The 19,867-nt window shown below is 48.1% G+C and overlaps 1 protein-coding gene across 2 annotated transcripts in view; it reads left to right on the top strand.

The window, feature by feature from the left end:
* Nucleotides 1-19,153, top strand: part of LOC142582624 (uncharacterized) — a 195,008-nt gene extending 175,855 nt beyond the window's left edge. Inside the window, exons 5-6 of one of the 2 annotated variants that reach the window (XM_075692541.1) lie at nt 10,142-10,345; nt 10,411-19,153. In XM_075692541.1, the coding sequence (XP_075548656.1) occupies nt 10,142-10,345; nt 10,411-10,436 (230 nt within the window). In that variant the 3' untranslated portion in view covers nt 10,437-19,153. Of the gene's footprint in view, nt 1-10,141 lie in introns of both variants that reach the window. The other variant, XM_075692533.1, reaches the window with a different exon arrangement.
* Nucleotides 19,154-19,867: the final 714 nt, after the last annotated feature.

The following is a 19,867-nucleotide window of genomic DNA, read 5'->3' as shown; positions in this document are numbered from 1 at the left end:
AAGGGGAAGAGCTAGCAGCTTCACTTACTTCGACAATAATCTTCCATGGTTCCTGCATAATTTGTTCTTATGATCTGGCACCAGCTAAGCTCTCCCTTTGTTGAGGTAGAAAGATGGTGCCACGTTTGAATATAACCTGATACTGTGTTCTTTATTTCTTTTTTTCTTTAAGGTTACTCTTCTTTTGCGCAGTGATCCTTGCATTGAATGGGCTAAAATATCGCACACTTCCCTACAGCCCACGGATGACTTTCTTTAATCTACAGAGTGATGAGTATCCGCCAGTGACCGTCCTCTGCGCAGCGGGCCACAAGCGCGCTGCTGCACTTCTTGAAGACGTTTGAGCTCTGCGACCGCCTTTGGATGCGCGGTGAACGCGCATCATTTGTTTCTCCTTTCCTCCTCCTTTTCCATTTTCCTTTTCTCCTTGTTTTCCCCTTCTCAAATATAGAGTAGAAAACCGAGTGCAACCTCCCTGACTTTCTTTTCTTTTTTTTCCCCTCTCTCCAGTCTACCAAATCACTGCGTGTGCAGACAATGGCGTGAACGAACTGCGCTCGAAAAAAGTATGAGACCAAACACGTTGTTGGTAGCGACTGAGCAAGGTTTCTTCGGTCGCGCTCAAATATCGATGTTAATGAGCAAACACTGCTGGTAGAGACGCAGGCAGGCTTGTTTGGATAGTAACAGAATGTGCTCAGAACGTGATAGAGTATTCGATCCCCCGTTCGATATAAACAATAATGCATTCTACGTCGATAGGTGCAGGGCATAATTCGCTATAAGCGCGCACGTTATGACCTGGTATCACGATAATTATACTATATCTTATATGACGTATATTTCTACTTGTATTCTTATGGCACGAATTACATCGTGTTTCAAGCATACATCCTTTCTTTTTTTTTGTTTTTGGACGCCCATCTGTCATCTTGTCTTTCACTCAGTTCTCGCTTGCTTTGTAAATAAAGTTGATATCTCTCTCGCTCGCTCGCTCAAACGAAGGGCTTTCGAGCACTCCGCATTTGAACATGTGCTCGCGACACGGCTTTTTGACGACTTACGCCTCTTTCCTCAAGGGCTCCGCGTATGTTCGGACGCATGCGAGTCGGGCATCTCCCGGTCTTCCCGAAGCCCCGGTGCCCTCCGTCTCGTTCAGCCCAAATAAAAGGATGGCCGGAAGCGGAAAGCAAGCCGTCCGCTTCGATAAGACCTGGCGGCAGCGAAAACGGGCTTCTCAGATCTTAGCGCTGAATGCTTCTACCATCATTGCGACTTCCACTCGGGTTCCGTCAAATGTCGGCCGTACAAAGTTGTTTCCTTTTTTCTTATTGGCACATGCAGTAGCTCGTTGCACAGACCATGACCACAGCAGCTCTCCAGCTCGATATTTGAAGCATCACAAAAGCGCTTCCGTCATATTTCCCGTCGCTGCTATCACGTTTCTGCGTTTCTTCGGCTGTTTGCCAAAGTTATGTGGGTAGCTCTTGGTTTCCCGAATCATCTAGAAGCCCTTATATCGATTGTAGGCGCCAGTTCATTTTGGAGCCCAATTGCGATTTCAGCGATTGAAAATCTTCCCGTTACTCTGTGAAATCACCCACGCACTGTTCCAAAACGTATAGTAAAATGCTGCTCGCAACCCAGCCGGTCAGTGACAGTTGAAAAGGTACTGCGGCTGTTTCGCTTAAGTAACCTCAAACGAAGAGTGCTAGAAGCTCTAGCGTGCACGCGTTCCAGAAACATGAACGTTAACAATCAGAAGCAGCAGTATATATTATAGTGACCCGACGAGAGAGGATGAGTCCATTGAGATCGAAGGAAGGAAGGAAGGAAAAAGTGGAGAAGGAAGGCAGGGAGGTTAACCAGTTTTGCCTAACCGGTTTGCTACCCTACACATGGGAGCGGGATGGGGGGGATGAAAGATGGGGAGAAGAGATAGAGGGCACATAACACGGCACACACATCGTTGGTTACAGTTGGGCAGGTTGTGTAGTGCGCAGAAGAGATAGCCAGCAGTAAACTATACATTGAAAGAATTGGCGCCAAGGAAAGGAAAACGCACTTGGGGGCAACGGAGAATTAGAGGGACTGAGGCTATTAGGCTATTTTTTATGGTGGTTTCAGTTGACACAGCATAAGGGTAGTTCGAGATCTCTGGAAGAGGCGATTGTCCTGCGCTCGGTTTAATTAAGCTGATGGAGATGATTATACCTTGTCTGTGACTGAACAACGTGCTTGTAACTGACTTAAACGTTAGAGAATAGCATGCAGAAGTGAAAGGACCTAAGTGGTAGTATCTGCTTACATAACTTTGCAAGGCTAATAAACTTTTTGATTTATTTTTTTTTTCTCACCAGCGCGTTTTCTTGTTATTTATTAATTTACCTTCATTTCAACACGAATAATGTTATGGGCCGTAGACAAAACGCCGCTGAGCGCTTTATAGGGTCTGCGGCCCTGACTAATAGGCTATGGAAAACTGCAGGCGATATCTAGAGAATCCAACATGTGAGCCGTTGCTTTAACGTGTTAGACATAAATTAGCGGCATTAAGGAAGCGTACAAAAAAAGGTACAATATACAGATCATTCACAACACCAAAGTACAAATGCACCGCAAATTGCAATCATCCGAACGTTGGATATAACAATAACAAAATCCTGTTAGAGCGGAATCGAATACGGATTGTGCAATTTCCAAAATTTCGACATTCCTTTCTCACAGATATAGGAAGGCAAGAACATTGGATTCGCTTAACAAAAGCCCTGCATCGAATGCAGAAGCGTTTGATGAGAGACTCCGTCACACGAATTTCATGCCCCCAAATGGGTTCCTACGGTAGCCAGCGCTTAGGGTCGACCCTGACCGCAGCGCACGGGCTGTTAATGCGTCGTTGAAGCAGCGCGAAAGGCTGCTAAGATGTTCTGCTGTGCACCGCCCCTCACGTGCGTGAGTGTCTGCTCAGTCTGGTGGTAAACGCCTGCGGCGTCTGCAACACCAGGTGTCTCCTCTGTCCAAAGTTTCCGAGCGATTCCGTGGGAGCCCGATCCGAGCCAACGCCCCAGGCTGCCGTAACGTGCACGCGCCGGTTAACAGGTGTGGAGGGCGACATCTCGCGTACCCATTTCGCACTACGTTGGCTTATACCACAGAAGCCCCTCCGCGGCTTTTCAACAACAGCTCCGGTCGGACATGGAGATTCCCTGTAAACATCAGCGGGTATGACCACGCCGACGAAGCCGCCCGATCTGCACATGAAAGTGGTCAACGAGTCTTCATTCCGCTTTCGCGAACAGACGCTGCGGCTAGGCTGCGATTGATGTCCCGTGATTGTACTTTGCCCCTGTGAGACTGGAAAGTTTTCACCATGTGTGGTTTGCGTTCGTTGTCTCCGGACATACGGATGCACCTCCCGCCTGGGTTACCACGACGTGAACAGACCATGCTATGCCGTCTGTGGCTAGGCGTTGCCTTTACGAACTCATATGCTTTCCTCATTGGAATGGCCATCAGCCCTACGCGCGACACACGCAACATCGATGAGGCGCTTGCACATATTATCTGTGTCTGCCCGCGATATAGTGCCCAGAGACAAGTGATGTGCAGAGTACTGGACCAGTTAGACAATCGTCCACTATCAGAACTCAAAGCTTTAGGCCAGTGCTCCGAAAGAACATCCGCGTTGAAGGCCTTACTCGCGTTATTAAAGTTCCTGTGGTCTACGGGGCTTCACGATAGATTTTAAGAACGCCGTCCCCTACCGCTCTATAGTGCACGCGCTTTGTTCGTGCTCGTCTCTCTTTCTCTCTATCTCCCCCCTCCACTCTCTTTCTCTTTTTATCCCCCTTAACCCTTCCCCCGTGCAGGGTAGCCAACCGGAACTACCTCTGGTTAACCTCCCTACCCTTTCTCTGCCTTTTATTCTCTCTCTCTGTCGGCAAGCGCTGTGCGCATTTCGTACCACGACGGGCGCTATGAATCAGCACGACAATAAATCGAGAACAAACCATCAACGTAGCAACGGGCGAACGCTTTTTGCGATTAAACGTTGAACTACGGCATCTCATCGACAGATAACGGCCGAATAAATTGGGCAACAGCTCGGCATATCGCGAGGTCGAAGCTTTTTACAATTGCCAACTAAACAGCTTCCGCTGCAAAGCACGGGGCAAGTTGAAACTCTCGGCGTCTTTTTCCCGGGCAAAGGTGCGCGCGAGCCGTTCAGGCTCTGCGCACGTCGAAGTAATCACCCCGCGTCTGGCCAGCCACCGTGGAGGCAGCTCCTATTTGTTCACGCCGGGATCAACGCCTCCGTAATCTCGGCAGAGAAATGGCGGGCGATCGCACTCGGACGTAGTGACTGGTGCACGGTTTCGATTACGCCAGGTTCGATTCGACAGGAGCGGCACTGCGCGGGTCGTAATTTCCTGTTTCGACCTGCGTTCATGGCTGGGCTTTAGCGAGAAAATTGCGACCAAGGAGGAGGCCGAATTGAAATCGATGCGGGAGGAGAGTGTGAACAGCTGCCGACAGCAGAAGTCAGGGCCGATGATTGATGGCGGCGACGCCCGTGGGTATATACAGCGCTAATGCTTTAGGCGATAACGGCGCACGGAATAGTTTCACGCAGCCGAAATATTAACAGATTGCCGCGCCCCAAGTTGTGGAAGGGAAGTTTAAAAGCAAGTATACACCACCTGCCTGCCACACGTCTGTTTCAGACGTTGTAGGCGGTCTGTTGGGCACTCATTTCTGAGCGAAGGCGAGCAACGCAGACTTTTTCGTCTTGCCCTGCTCGTTCCTGAGCAACAGGGAAAAATTAGAACTCGTACATAGGGCATACAGCGACAACATGAAATTTACCGTGCGCACCCTCGTGCGCGTGATTAAACGCCACTGCTCTGTATACGGACCATCAGTAATCCCGCGGTTAGGAGAGCCGTGGGCGAACAGTTCCTTCAAAGAAACACAGCGGCTCTGCGCAAAGAAACGGCGTACTGATCCCGAGTCCCGCGCGCCCACAGCAGGTGGGCCATTGAGCTCGGCGTTGGCGGCCGGAGAAGGGCATGCGGCGGGGGCAGAGGATCGCAAGAGTAGGGAGCCCATTCAGGGCCGCTTAGGCCGTGTGTGCCTCGTAGCGGCGGCAACAGCGGTGGGCGCGCAGTTGATTGTGCCGGCTGTGATCGATCGGGCTTTTTGGCCCTGCCTCAGATGCGGCCCAGAGATTAAAGTGGCGGCGGTATTTATAGCGGGGCCCGGAGGCACCGCTATCTCCCCCGCGCGCGCCTCCAAAGGCGGCGCACCCGCCGAGAGAGATGTCCCGAAAGAAACTTGCTCCCCCAGCGATCCCCTTCCTCCTCCCCTGATTTCTCGGGAGGTGGTGGATAAAGACGGCGGGCGCTGAGCCGGGCGATGGGCGAGCGAACAATGAGCAGCAGGGGCGAGCGCGGACGACGACAGATCGGACGCAACAAACGCCGGGCGCGTTTTTGCCCCCCCCCCCCCCACTCCCCTTATCGCCACCACCGCCGGCTGCGCTTAGGGCAGGATCGGATGTTGCGAGTCAGTCAACGCCATCCCCCAAGAACTGCTGAAGGCGTGCGTCGCCTTCTAATCGATGCTGCTGCTGCACGTGCTTGCGACTTCCCTTCCTTGGGTGTTGCTCTAATCTGTACAATACGGCACAGCGAGAAAACCCGACAGCGGCTCGATTCCGAGGAGCTCCTGCTTAAACGAAGCGGCCGGGCGGAGGAGTACTTTCTTCGCTGTGCCAGGATAGCGCACTTTCATGGAAAAGGGGGGAACGAGAAAAATAGTCGCACGTAGAGGGGGCGGGGGGTGCATTAGCGCGAGCTCCCGCTGCCATAACTCTGCCGCAGCATGAACTGTAATTTAGCGCACACTCATCACCGGCTCAAATTAGTATTGAAAGGCCCTCACCGCATCAAAACAACCTTTTATTGCGTATATGACTAACCTTCCGTATTTTTTTTTTCGGCGTTCGGCAACAGAAACGGACTTAGCGATTTCTAACAAACCCATACGGGTGCCGTGCGACGGCGCAGATGTCAAAATGCGGAACAGATTAGAACGCTCGCCGTGAACGATAGCGTAACGTCTAGGTTACCGCAATATATAAGCAGGAGAGATATCGGTGCTAAAAAAAACTGCGTTATCGATGTGGCGGGCACGTATAGTTCCTGCACCCGAAGAACAACATGCGTACGAGGTGTGCCGGAGGGAACAGCAACGAAGATGTAAACGGCGCCGGCGCGAAACGACCACCGACGAAGAACGTTCCCGCGTAGCTGAACAACAACGACAATCGCGAGCCCCGGCACCTCCCAACGAGCAACGACGCCAGACTCGCAACGGAAGAAATGACAACGTTTCCACTCTCTGAAGCTGGAATGGCAGTGAAAGCACTTTGATTTTAGTTTGAGAGCTTTGACTGTTGTCGGCTTTAGCTGCCATTCTATCTTCACAGAGTGGAATGGTTGTTATTCTTTTTGTATAAAAGATTATGATGATTACGATGGGCAGGAAGTCAAGACCAATGCCCACCTTGCCACACGGATTTGTTTCCACTGAAATGGCGACGTTGAGCGCGGGTACCACCGCGGCCTTGGCACTCTTCAGAGCCCACGAATAGATTGCACCCGCAACACAGTAGTTCAAGCGTAAAACTCTCACACAAGAACCAATTCATTATCGCCTCGAAACACGGTGTTCGTTTAACTTTATGAATGATAATGCAATAAATTGTTTGAAAAAGGCTGAAAATAAATTCGTTAGTGCTCAGTTGAAACCAGAGGAGAACGGGAGAAAGCAGGCATGGTAACCATAAAAGCGTCTTGTTGGCAACCCTATACGTTGGGGAGAACAAGGAATACAAAGATGAGATGAAAAATAAGGCAGTGAATGAGTGAGGGTGAGCAGAAGGCGCCACACAGTCAAGGGCGTTCGCACAGACCAGGCGGCTTCAAGAAGCACAGAAGTGCCTTCACTGCCTTGTGGGCCGACTCGAGACTGCGAACGTCGTTCAAGAAGCGCCTGCACGAACGGCGGCCCATCATCCAGTCACCACAATGCTTTTGAGAGTCATTGTCTTTGCGTTTAAAATCGAGCACAGTGGCACAAAAAATGTTCGATCTTCTCTTTGCAGACGCAGACATCCCACGCACTACTTTCGGTAATTCCAATTAGAGTAAAGTGTCAGCCTTGTGAAGACAACTCCTAATCACAACCGATGCAGCCACAGAACGAATCCAGTGTGTTGTAAATTGCACCCTGGCAAGATTATCGTATTCGAAGACAATTCCATTTTTCTTTATCCTTCCAGAGCGGTTGTGTTTAAAAATATTTCTTGTGGGACTCTTGACGTTCAAATGCGGGAGCCTTGACAAAAAGACAAGCTCCTCATATGACTTATCGAGCGGGAAAGAGAAAATCGGCACTTTTTCTTTTCTCTTTGCCAGCCGAAAGCACGGACGCCGCTGTTATCAAGTCCGGCCAGATTCTATGCTAGCGTGCTATACTAAATCTGCTACGTCATCAGCGGGGTTTGTCTGTGGTGAGACTCCCGCCTCTGAAGGCAAAATTGCAGTACATGAGTGTCAAATTTGTGCATAAATATATCGAAACGCAACCGTTCTAGAAAATTCAAGCAAGATGGAGTTGTTTTCAGATACGATCATTTTCACGTTACTAATTTAAAGATGTGCCATAATTGCTAAGTTCGAAAGTTAATCAGCAAATATTAGCGTCTCAGTATAACGACATCTCACTTCTCGCGCGTGTTTCCTGCTGCTGTGTGTTGCGTTTCTGCATAGTATACAACCACGTGCGTTTAATCAAGTAGCGGAAAGCAGAGTGCTTCCCGCCTTGTTGCCTTAGCCCGTAGATAATCCTAAACCGCACCAGATGGTTAAAAAGACAGCTCCCCGGATGGGCTAACATTGGAAAGCTTACTCTCGTGTCATAGCTTTATACTAATAATTCAGCATTGTCCTGGCTAAAAAGCTCGAAACGCTGCACCTCACCAGCTTTTTTTCTTCGTATCCTTAATTTTTAATGTGGTCGAGGTTCCTGAGAACGCCGTGGGTGTCGTACCATCGACTATCATAGTTATTCATAGAATGAGCACCGGTGAGTTACGAACTTTTCTATCCTCCGAACAGCTCTGTGGATACTATTCTTTGGGCTATTCAATAATGTAGACCATAGCACGTTTAAAAATCGACCACACCGCGCGGTGCAGAGTCCACATTGCGTGAGAACATTGCGAGTATCGTGAATTGACCGCATCCCGCAGCAGGGCGGAAGCAATGGCCGCTTGGAAACCGCCGTTCCCAGCACGTCCAACCTGCCGTCCCCGCAGTCGTGTATGATGAAAGAAGGACGCCGTACTTGAATGCCAGCAGCAATGGTGCCTGCGATGGCAGTGCAGTCGATAAGGCCCCCGTCGTCTTTCTTCATGTCCCAGGGAAGGTAATACACACTTCATAGAAATTTGCTGCTGCCACACAGCGACACCGTTCGGTCGTCCAGAAGTGCGCAGTGCGATGGCAAGCACGGCCGGTGGTCCCCGCGGTTCTGATCACAACGAGCGAGCGCAGTGTGCGACCGAGCCGTGGTCCTGGCAATGTTTTTCGAGCCAGCTCGCTGTGTCGGTGCTGCTGATTTTTTCTTTGTGAGGCGGCCGCGGCCCGAGAGACTCGTCGTCGTAAGAAAGCGGTCGGTGTGTAGTATGTTGTGCGGCCGGCACATCTTTTTCATCTCCGAGCCAATTAAGTTGGCGATGCCCGCGGGAGCAGCAGGAGCGGCCCTCTCGCTGGCTGTGTCGCTTGGTGGCGCGAATGAATCTGGCCCTGCGGCATAAACATGGGGCCGCGGCAGAACCCGCGCCTAGGCTGCGGCAGCAGCAACAGAAAGTGCGTCATCTGCGCCCGAAACACGCGGGCGCGCCTGCGTGTGAAGCCCCACCGGGCCGCCCCTCGCGACCATTTGTGCAAATCGTGGCGAGCATTAGGCGCAGCTGCCCCGGGGCCCAGCAGAGGGACCGGGCTCATGATGCGGCACCCTGTCTCGTTACGCTGCCTCTCTGTATAGGAGGCCCCCTCGGCCACATCTGACAGCGCCATACCCTACCCCCACGCCTCATCCCTAGGCCCAAACTTCGTGCCCTTGCAGCCTCCAGCACCCACCTCTCTACCTCTACACGTACACGTACAATCGCTCATAGCTGATTGGGTGCCACTTCTCTTAGGCGTCGAACTTGGTGACGTCTCAAAACAAGCCCCAAGATTCACCGGCAAGAATAGCATTTTACCGAAGTTAGTTCCATAAATGTAAAGCTATCAGAGGCGCTGACCGCACCTTACGTAACCGATCATTATTTCAGTAGTGATTTATATGCTTGCACTTCTTTGTGCCTGTTCTTGGTTGTGGGCTACGATATAGCTATAGAACCGCAGTGACAGATGAATGTGTCAACGCAAAACGCAGCCAGCTCTCACTCGGCTCTAGCTGTACTCTGCTTGTACTCAGCATCGTGACTTTGTAAGTATTACTAAACACGATCTTGGTTAAATTTAATCCATACTGTATGGTTTTTGACCGACTGGTTCTAGTTCGATCTAACTTTATTGCATTTACAGAAAGTAAATATTTATTTTGTTTGTAGCTGGTAGCTAACGCCACGTCATTTCACGCCCCACATTTTTTCTACGTCCGTTTCGAATAAAATAATAAAAAAAAGCGATGGTGGTGTCGCATGCCCTGCATCCATAAATCTAGATGATCATACAGGTTTATACCTGTATGAAAACCCGTACGTTCCCATACAAACCCGTATGACCATATAGGATTATGGTATGGGGTATTTGGGTCTTTTAATGGGGATTGATTGATTGATTGATTGATTGATTGATTGATTGATTGATTGATTGATTGATTGATTGATTGATTGATTGATTGATTGTGTTGGAAACGTTAGGAGAGTTTGTTGCTGACCTTTGCAGATCATGTAATTGCTTTGGCAAGCAAACAAGGATATCGGGTAGGGTGCACTGCGTGTGCGAGCGAGCCAGATGGCACACAGCTTCTGATCTTGTGCTACGTCGTATTGCCTTTGCAGAGAGCGGCCTGACGTCCGGTGCAGTGGCACTGGTGTCGGTACTGGCGACCTTATGCTTCCTGCTGGTTGTGGCCGGCGGCGCCACCTGGTACCGGTACCGGCTTAGGCGGCGGTCAAGAGCCGGCCTGCCGTTCTGGAGCATCGAACTTCGAGAAGACAAACCAGCTCCAGCGGCGGACTACCAGCACCTTGAGGCCGCCTCGAGTAAGCTCGTGGTTCAGGACGAAGAAGCGGCACGGCTCGATAAGTGCTCGCCCGTTCCGCCGCAGAAGCCGTGCACGGGAGGGACGCCTGAGCTGTCGCAGTGCCCGAACGGCGGACTGTGCCAGTGAGACACCTTGGACACTCGTGGACACACCGGATGTGCTTAACCGGACTTCGCGTGGTGATCTGCTGTCGTTGTTCTCCATTTCGCATTATTACTGCGCTATATCTTTCTTAAAGGTAAATACTCTTGGGCATTCTCGGAAATTTTCTGTGAGCCCTGTATGGGGGATAAAAACACGGGTGCCAGCCAACAGAATAAGGATCTCAGCGTAAGAAAACTAGAGTGGCATGAAGGCTTTAGGTCCTATCAGTCTCATCTCAAGTAACCCATTCGAATGAACCCAAAACCCTTCGTCCAGTAGTCTATCAAGTTTAATACCAGCTTCGCAAAATACCTAATGCTAGTAAGGAGGTATTTTGAGCGACAGCGTATGTAACAACTCGCTGAAGGCGAAAAAACACAAAGAAATTGAACACCTTCACACACGTGGAGGAAGGAAAAACTGTTGGAGAGGCCCTGACGTCACACTTCGTGACCCTCAGTGATAACGGAAATTGGCCTTACTCCGCCATATTGTCGGGGCAGATTTTCCTCTCTTCATTACATTTGTCCCCTTCAGCGCGCAACCACGCTGGGTTGCGCAGACGTGCGAGCCGTACTGATCCGAGCAATGGATCGAATCGCGGTGTACCATCGCCGATACCGTTGCCAAAGTCATTTCGTGCGCTATCGTCGAAAGGAGTTCATCATGAACTCCGCAAATTAGACTGTGAGGCCAGTCTCCAGAAACTTTTGCCGCTTTTTCTTAAAATAAATATGTGCATTCTCAATGCACTGCAAGAGAGCACAGACGGTTCCTGTCTGTAGCACAGCGGTTTCAGTCTGTGATGACACGTTAGCGTTAATCCACGGAAGACAGCAAATATATTCCCAGATCGCCCTTCGTCCGAGGCATGATATATGGTGTACGGGGTGTGATGCGCGCTCATTTCACGCTTTTTACTTCTTCCAGTCCCATCTAGCCACAACAGCCGGGAGAGCACAATCTAGATAACACAGCGGAACAAAACACGGAGACTAACGCAAACCTGCACACACAAAGCCTCTGCCACGGTACGAGACCTACGGGGCAGTACACGCGAGAGCACACACCACCATAACAAAACCTCCATTGAGCCCCGACAACATGACCTCTAACCGCTCCTCAGTTTTTTTTTTCCTTCCTCCATGTTTACACGGTACTGGCACGGTACTAGAAAGCCCGGTGTGTACGTGTTTCTCTCGTCTGTTTAATTTAACTGAAGTTCTCAGTCATGTATGAAATAACAATCGCACTTATTACACCGTGATTCACTGCCACACCACTGATTGTGGTCGACCGGTATGCGTTGGATTCGGCAACTTGTCCTGGTCGTAAAGTGAAGCGGGAAACACGGATCCATGGTTTATGTGCAACGTGTGTCTATCCCGGACATTATGGCGCCTCGGTAGCCCTTGATACAGCTGACACCATCTGTCGCACCAAAGAAGTGTTCCGGCTTGACTTTCTGAATGATATACAGGTATGTCGCCTCGTTCTACATAGTACAATGGAAGCAAAGAACAAAGTACGTTATGCGATCCTCGAGATCTATTGCTGCTTACGGATGCATTTCTGATCTGGGGACATGAATGTCCTGGTGGTTTTAGGATGCGGCGTTTGTTGGACGTTGTCGCGATCTCATCTCTTACCAAGCGACAGGGCATACGCCAGTCTTAGCTCATCTAGTGTAAGCGCGTCACACTTGCCGAAGGTAAAGTGTTCATTAACTATTCAAAAATGTGAGCTATAAGAAGGTTTGCGTAGCAAAGAATGCAACTCAGAAAGAGGATAAGTAAGAGCCCCTCTCCTCCAAAGTCTTTCCCTGTGAAGTTACGTTCAGCTTCATCCCAGCAAAGTGTATATGTATAACAAAAATGACTATATACATGCCGGGGATGAGGGGAGTGCCTGCATGCAAGAGAATTTGTGAATGCATATACTCGTTAAACGTGACATGTGCGATGTTCTATCTTCAGAAGAATAGAGAATATGACGTGTGAGTATCAGTTGCACTATACTATGCAGGCGCTAGCATGAAACATTGCACACATCCACGTTTTCTGATGATTGTACACTTCATGCCGTGTGATTGCCTTTACCGGCACAAAGTGGGGCGCATGCTCGTCACGTTTATCAATCAAAGTCAAAGGAAGGGCACAGAGTCTGCGACGTTGCGGCCATCTCAGAGCAGAAGACGACAGAAATCGACGTTGATGTGTAGGGCGAGCGCCCTGCAATCTATAACCACGAGGCGGCGGCTTTCGAACGGTAAAAAAAGTGAAAATTTTCAACAGATATTTTGACTGCTCGTCCGCGCGAGACCCCAGAGCAGAGAATATGAGGTGAAGAAAATATAGCAATAATTTGATAGCTGACCAGGCATGTCGCTGTTATGAAGAGTTAGGCTGTACCAAATATACAGTTCATATCAGATAAAAGAAATTCATTATGCCTTCACATGTCACGGAGAACTTAGCAAGCAAAGCGGCCGTCATATATCGTACATTCTTCTCTATACCGTCAGCAACGTTGAAGAACGTCACAGAGTCAATCTGTAAAAGATTCACCATGGAAAAAAAATATTAAAGACTTGTGTAGGGAAGGGATTCATGTGTTGGTCGTCAGCTTGAAGGAGAGTCGTTGAGATTTAATTAAACCAGTTAGGACAATGGCGTCACAGTTATAATTGCTTGTATATGGAGGTGAGTGCGCGCTGCGAAGCTGGCTTACTGTCACGAACTCTTCGACTCCTCACAGGGAGATTATTTTTAAAACAGCCGGGACATGCGCAAATTGTAATAACGAATTTTACAGCGTTCAAGTTCGAGGAGCAATGGTTGTGCCAACGGCACCCGTACTTCTCTATAGTCCTTTTTTGTAATGCCCGGAAACCACCTTCATTTTCGCTGTTGCCCACGTTCACCTCGCGACCCTTCTATATCTTCGCAAGAGGCTGCAGACTCGAGGTCTGCAGTGAGTTTGGCACCCAGCCAGACTTTAAGAGAAGGGCGGCATGGAAGGCAAAATAATTGTCCTCAAAGTAGTGTGTTACCATTTTACCCCAAGATAACGTCAAGAATGGCGGGTTTCCTACAAACGAGAATTGATAGGTGTTGCCTGCCGTGAAACTTGATTGCCCCGTCCCGTCTGTAAAAAGAAGAGAGAGAGAGAGAGAGAGAGAGAGCAGAAGCAAGCACTACAGGCAAAAGCCATAGCTGCCGATTCGGTACGTCATAAAGCTGCAGCGTTCTACACTGTCTACTCGAAAAAAATATTATTGCTGGCTGCGGCTAACTACGCGCTCCGTTATGACTTGCTAAAGCTTCGAAAAGTCCATGGTTTCGCTCGACGAATCCATCTCGTAACAGGCGCGCAGCCCATGGGGCTTTCATAAAGCGTCTGCCAGAAAAGGAGAAAGAACGTTGCACGTGAGTGAACAGTCAGTATTTTCCCCGGATGTGGCCCCGATACGTTCACGAAACTGCATTATTTGCAGATTTTAGGCCCTGTCGACAATATCAGCTACACGAGCAAGAGAGAGAAAGAGAGAAGTTTAATGATACGACATGCGAGAGGTCGGCCTGAGGTATATTCCTCTAGCCAGCTACTCGGCATTGGGGGAAGGGGAAGAGGGAAAGAAAGAGGGAAGATAGAGGTGCATGATGGGTCACGATGACGATAGAAGGAAGATGTAGAACATATGGCAAGCAATTTGGCATGCTCAAAGTCCGCAATCCAGGCCCGTAATCGTTAAAAAGTTCAGTAATGCCTGGATGGCCTTGAAACTCGATTGAACATCTGGCCAAGGGCCTAAAATAACGAGCGAGGCCAGCATTAGAGGCAGTGAGCTGGGAGCAGCCTTAACCCGCCAGCCCTTGTTTCTTAATGCTCTGTTTATTTTTTTATCTTTTTTCACAGCGAAGCTGTTCTTGCAAATAGATACGGTGTACGGCTTCCTATGAAATTAAATCCTGGGGTTTTACGTGTCAATACTGTGATCTAATTAGGAGGCACGCCGTAGTCGGGGACTGCTTATTTTTTTTTTGACCATCTGTGGGTTCTTTAACGCGCACCGAATGCACGGTGCATTCCGCCCCCATTGAAATGCGGCCGCCGCAAACTTCCGATCCAAACGTGCGCGTAAAATACCGGTAGACATTATTTCAGAACAAGAAATAGAGATAGCTCAATCCAATAAAAGTTAGAGGGAATAATGGCCATGTCACTGGTAATGGATGCGTCGGCGAAGTGAAAAAGGCGTGAGATAATTAAGGAATTTGTGGTGAATTTTACCAAATGTTCGTTCAGCACACTTTGAAGCTCTCAACAGTGCGGTGTTTCAGAGCTATCGGGCACATCGAGATGAAAGTTGCTAGCGGTAAAACGTCCGTTAGAGATAAATGCACTGGAGAAATTTCAAAGTTTGTATTAGGGGAGGTGCAGTAGGAAATTATCTAAGTTGTGCTAGTTGTAGTTCACCCGCCGTGGTTACTTAATGGCTATGGTGTTGGGCTGCTAAGCACGAAGTCACGAGATCGAATCCCGGACACGGCGGCCGCATTTCGATGGGGGCGAAAACACCCGTGTACATAGATTTAGGTGCACGTTAAAGAAACCCAGGTGGTCGAAACTTCCGGAGTCCCCAAGTACGGCGTGCCTCATAATCAGAAAGTGGTTTTGGCGCGTAAAACACGATATTTTTTTTTTGTCGGGGTTCTCGTTTGTTGCCTGGGGACCAAAACATTTGCAGTTAACGAACTACGGCGCAGATGAAGACAAAGTTTTGTAGGAGCAAATTGTCCATTATAATAAACATACTGAAAGAAATTATAGGGTTTTAGATTAAGTGACAGCGCCGTAAAAATTCTAAGTTATCGCCAAAGCCTTTAAAGCACCCCTAGGGCAGTTAAATAGCCGGAAGATCAACTTTAGAATTGTTCCTGTGAAAAAACAACAAATTTCTGCTTAAAACTTCGCAAACACACATGGGAGACTCTCCGCGCTATAAGAATTTACCGTTGAAAGTGTCTTTATAATCTTAGAAGTGTTGATTTTACAGCTTTAATTGAGAGCGGTCACGCGTTCGACGCCTCGAGCGCCGGGAAAACAGCTGTGGCGATGAGGAGGGTGCATGAGGATTAAAAATATTCGCAGGAACAGGAAACATTTTTTGGTGCGGAAATACTCTCGGGCTATGATGTGGATAGCGGCGGGTAGCGCGGCGTGTTTTGTTTTGTGGAACTCTGCTTCGCTTAAATTTGAGTGATGTTCATTAAAGTTGTTGCCGAGGTTATCTCCTTCTTTCTATCCTTTTTTTTCCGTATTTTGCATACCAGCCGAGTACATCTGCTTCTTCCAGAAAGAAAACCTCTTTTTTTTTTTCTTGCCTCAGGATTTCATAGTGACAAGCCGTGAACAGCGCCTAATTATGAGAGTTGCGAAAATGTGAGAACGCCATCGTCAGCCTAGGAGGCAGCTACAATTGGTTTGTCTTCTGAGATGCACGGCTTCTTGTAGTTTTTTTCTTCCTTTTTTTCCCGTTTCACTTGCTGCCATAGGAAGCGCGTGCGCATTTCTGTGTCCGAGCCGAAGAAGATCAATTGAAAATAGCTTGAATACCAGTCACTGTATTAATTGACGTCCATACTCCGCCTACGTTATCAGTGACTGTGAACGGGGGGGGGGGGGGGGGTGATATGAAAGGAATTGAATCGAGCGAAATGAACCCTGTAATGTAAGGATTTCTTTCGCTCGATTCTGTTTCTTTCCTATCATTCACCGTTCGCTATCGGTCCGTACGTCCCGGCGATAACGCAGACGGAGCGCCGCTCCGACCACTAACGAAGCTAGAAAAGACAAAGAATTGGAATAGCATCTCACGTACTCAAAGAGAAAAAAAAAAGCAGTAGATGTTCGAAAAGGGATTCCGAGAGCACCACAACTTCGAACTCTTGTTCTGAATCAGCTATTCTTGCTTCAATAACGTAAAAGAGGAGGAGGAAGAAAGAAAGGAAGAAGGCAGGGATGTTAACCAGGAAGGCATCTGGTTGGCTACCCTACGCTGGGGAACGTATAAAAAGAAATAACGCGGCTTACGTGCAGCGAACACTGAAAGTTAGAAATGACCGTGTCGCGTCGTTACGCCATAACAAAAAGGACTTTGTCGGCATTGTGACCTGTTTGTGTTTCAATTGCAAAATTGTATGCTATATTTCAACGGTGTGGCCTAAATGCGAGATTGAATCGTTGGTCGTGTTAACACGTGACGTGCGATTCAAATACGTTAATCGCAAGTGGTTGTAAAAAATATTACACATTCCGCGGTTTTTATTCCCTCGGATATACGCGTAACATGTTCATTTGAAAAGGGCGCATACTTACAGCAGACTGAAAAATACCTGCAGTGTTTGTAAGGGCATGAATGGCACTGTTCGCATGGCTGCCGGCAAGGGCTTCACTATTCGACTTCTGTTTTCCGTCAAAACTTTTCCGGTGCATACTGTCTTGCATGGTAGCATGCCCCATTCCCCGTGTATGTTGCTTTCGACTTACTCATACGTTGGTACTATCTGAGAAAGAAAGCACTTGGCTAATTTTTTTTTTATTTTTCGGTGTTTTAATGCGGGGGGTGGTCGTCAAAAGACGCGTAGCCACATTCCTACTTCGTGAATACTGGAAGCAAACCTTCCGGCGATGGGTATAAACCAGCGATAGGTATATATTTATCAAAGCGTGAGTATTTTCCTTCTGCCAAGGGAGGGATCAGAAATCCTGAACCTGTATCTCAGGCCAAATTTGACTAAGGAAGAAAAGTATCATGTGTAACCGCATTTTAACACGGTACGCGGTGTACCGGCTTGCGGTTGACACTGGCTGGCTACTTAATCGCTGTTACTTTCCCCACCCGGTCACTAGAGTTATGCTGACTATAATATTAAACAGGCAAAAGCGACGTCAACATTCCCGGTGAATGTAGGACTTATTTTCTAACGCACGCGCCGTTGTGTGATGCGAAGTGCATTGAAATGTCTTGGGCTTTTGTTAGGTGCTTGCTCTCAAAAGACTGTAGTGAACTAATTATTTTGTGGTCCACAGTTGTGAACAATCGGTACAGCCATGAAAAACCACTATACAGGGCCATATGTGGTATTTTTCAACGTGATTTCTGCCTGTGGTTCAGAAAATTATGCTGCGGCGGCTTCATTAAAGACGAACCACACTGTGTCACGAGGCAGCACGTTGTCCCATTCTCAAGCTTGTATCATTAAAGATATGAAATAGAAAAAGAAATATTGTTGCATGAACGAAAGCTCGTCGCGGCGTATTTCACGGATGCATTTAAGTAGTTACTCCAAAGGATGCCATTTTTGTCAAAACCAAACTGAAACGAAGCTATAGCCGTGTCATCATACGTTCAGAGAGCTTGCCGACCCATATGCGCATATTTTCTGCATCTTTAATCCTCTTCAATGTCCAGAAGCCCACGGGAAAAAAAGAAGGCCAGAATATGTTGCTGTGACTGCTCTCTTACTCTTATTCCTTTAAGTGTAATGATGTTTAGCTTTTTGGTTTAATATATCGCATTGTATAATTTTAGTCAGGCGGCAGCATATGCCTCCGGCAGCATTGTGGTCTGTCGAAAGCCCGCCTAAAGCATAACCTGGCTGGTTAACTACAGTAACTATGAGATGAAACTGTTGGTAATGTGGGATTGCTTGTTAGCGTAGGTTGCGAGACCGCCTAACTCGCGCAGGAACATGTGTAACTGTCCCGTCTGCCATGTCAAGATAAAGTTTAGTCTCGTTAGCTTTTTCCGATTTTTGAAGAAGTTTCAAAAGTATGTTGAAAATTTGTTTTCGCACTGAGAAAATTGAATCCTGTTAACATTGCTTTGATTTCTATTTCATGCATTTCCAGTGAACAGGATACACTTATTCATGCAAAAATGTGGCGAAAAGGCTTTCCCTGTGACGTTGCCATTGTTTTATCTTGGTCAGGCTAGTGAGAATGCCCTTAAAACTTCAAACCTCTTCCTTTTTATTTCCTGTATATGCTAGTGACTTCATCTTTTGTCAAAGTTTATTTGTCAAACAACTTTTTCATCGCTCCTTACCCGACTGACATTATTTTATTCAATTTTCAGTCGATTCTTCATGGCTTTCGCTGGAACGCAACCATTGAGTGTTTCATGTACGCATAGATATGTCGCAATGCTGTCCATAACTGTTACTGTACATAAGCCTGAACATATGTCCGGTCACCGTCGTCCAAGGGCTGTGACCGATCGCTGTTTTTTGGTGGAAGGATAAAGAAGAGCTACGCCTTCAGAGTATACTCGCCTGTAAATATGTCTCTTGCACAAGCATAAACCTTCACCACGGACACTTACGGAGCTGCCGCGTGGAGGCGCCTGTTGTAGTGACCGTGTGCGTCTGCTCTCCGACCCTTCGTTGACCTGTTGGTGCAAGTGTCAGTGTATGGTGACACACAGCGGATGCGAAGACGCTCTGCGCGCAGACGAGCGACTGTTTTCCCCGCCCTGTTCGGCTTATATTTTTTTCTAGTCACTTTGCCGGTTTTTACAGCACAAAGTGTTGTCATCTGAATTCGCCCCGTGACTCATGTATTCTTTGAGCCATTGACCATTAAAATCAAGGACGTCCCTCTGTTTCTTCCTGCGTATACGTACGATCAGCACACACATGGGCGCAGGGTGATTAGGAAGAAAAATGTTCGAACTAGGCAGCGCTCGATTAAGTGGTTGAAAAAAATATACTGTTACAGGAACTATGGTGCGAAAAGTACGATTCAATTTACCAGTCGAAACTATAGCACTCTTTTGCATGTATTTGTTCAGTCTTAGCGATTAACGAGAGCCTATGGCGCCCTACCAGAGTTACCACTACGATCGATGATAAGATTTGAATAGAACCGGAATCTAATGAGAAAGCAGTCCCTATAAACTAGCTCGGATCTGCATTGTCTGCTGCAGGAACAGCGCGCTATGGGTGTAGGATTCTCGCTGCATACACTTCAAGGGGTGCTACAAGCGCGTAGCTTCTACAGAGCTACCTCTCAGATTCAAACTATATTATTGAACGCTGCTGCTCCGTTCTGCACTCTTCTTTCTAACCACCCTGTATACGCCACAGCTATCAACACACTATTACTCCAATGGGCTGAAGTGTTTAACATGGTGCTTCTCTACACTGCTACGAATTGTAAGTGCTCATGTTCGAGGCATTTTCCGTTCTTGCGACTTATTTACAGCACATATTTGGCGGCTTACAGAGTTGCTTTTGCGCAGCTGGAAATATGTGCGTCGCGGAAGGGCACCATGCTGTCCAATACGACCGCGCGCATTACGTCAATGTTG

The sequence above is a fragment of the Dermacentor variabilis genome, chromosome 1 (genome assembly GCF_050947875.1).
Source record: "Dermacentor variabilis isolate Ectoservices chromosome 1, ASM5094787v1, whole genome shotgun sequence".
NCBI classification, from domain to species: domain Eukaryota; kingdom Metazoa; phylum Arthropoda; class Arachnida; order Ixodida; family Ixodidae; genus Dermacentor; species Dermacentor variabilis.
The sequence above is the reverse complement of the archived record's forward strand: the minus strand, read 5'-3'. Positions and strand labels throughout refer to the sequence as shown.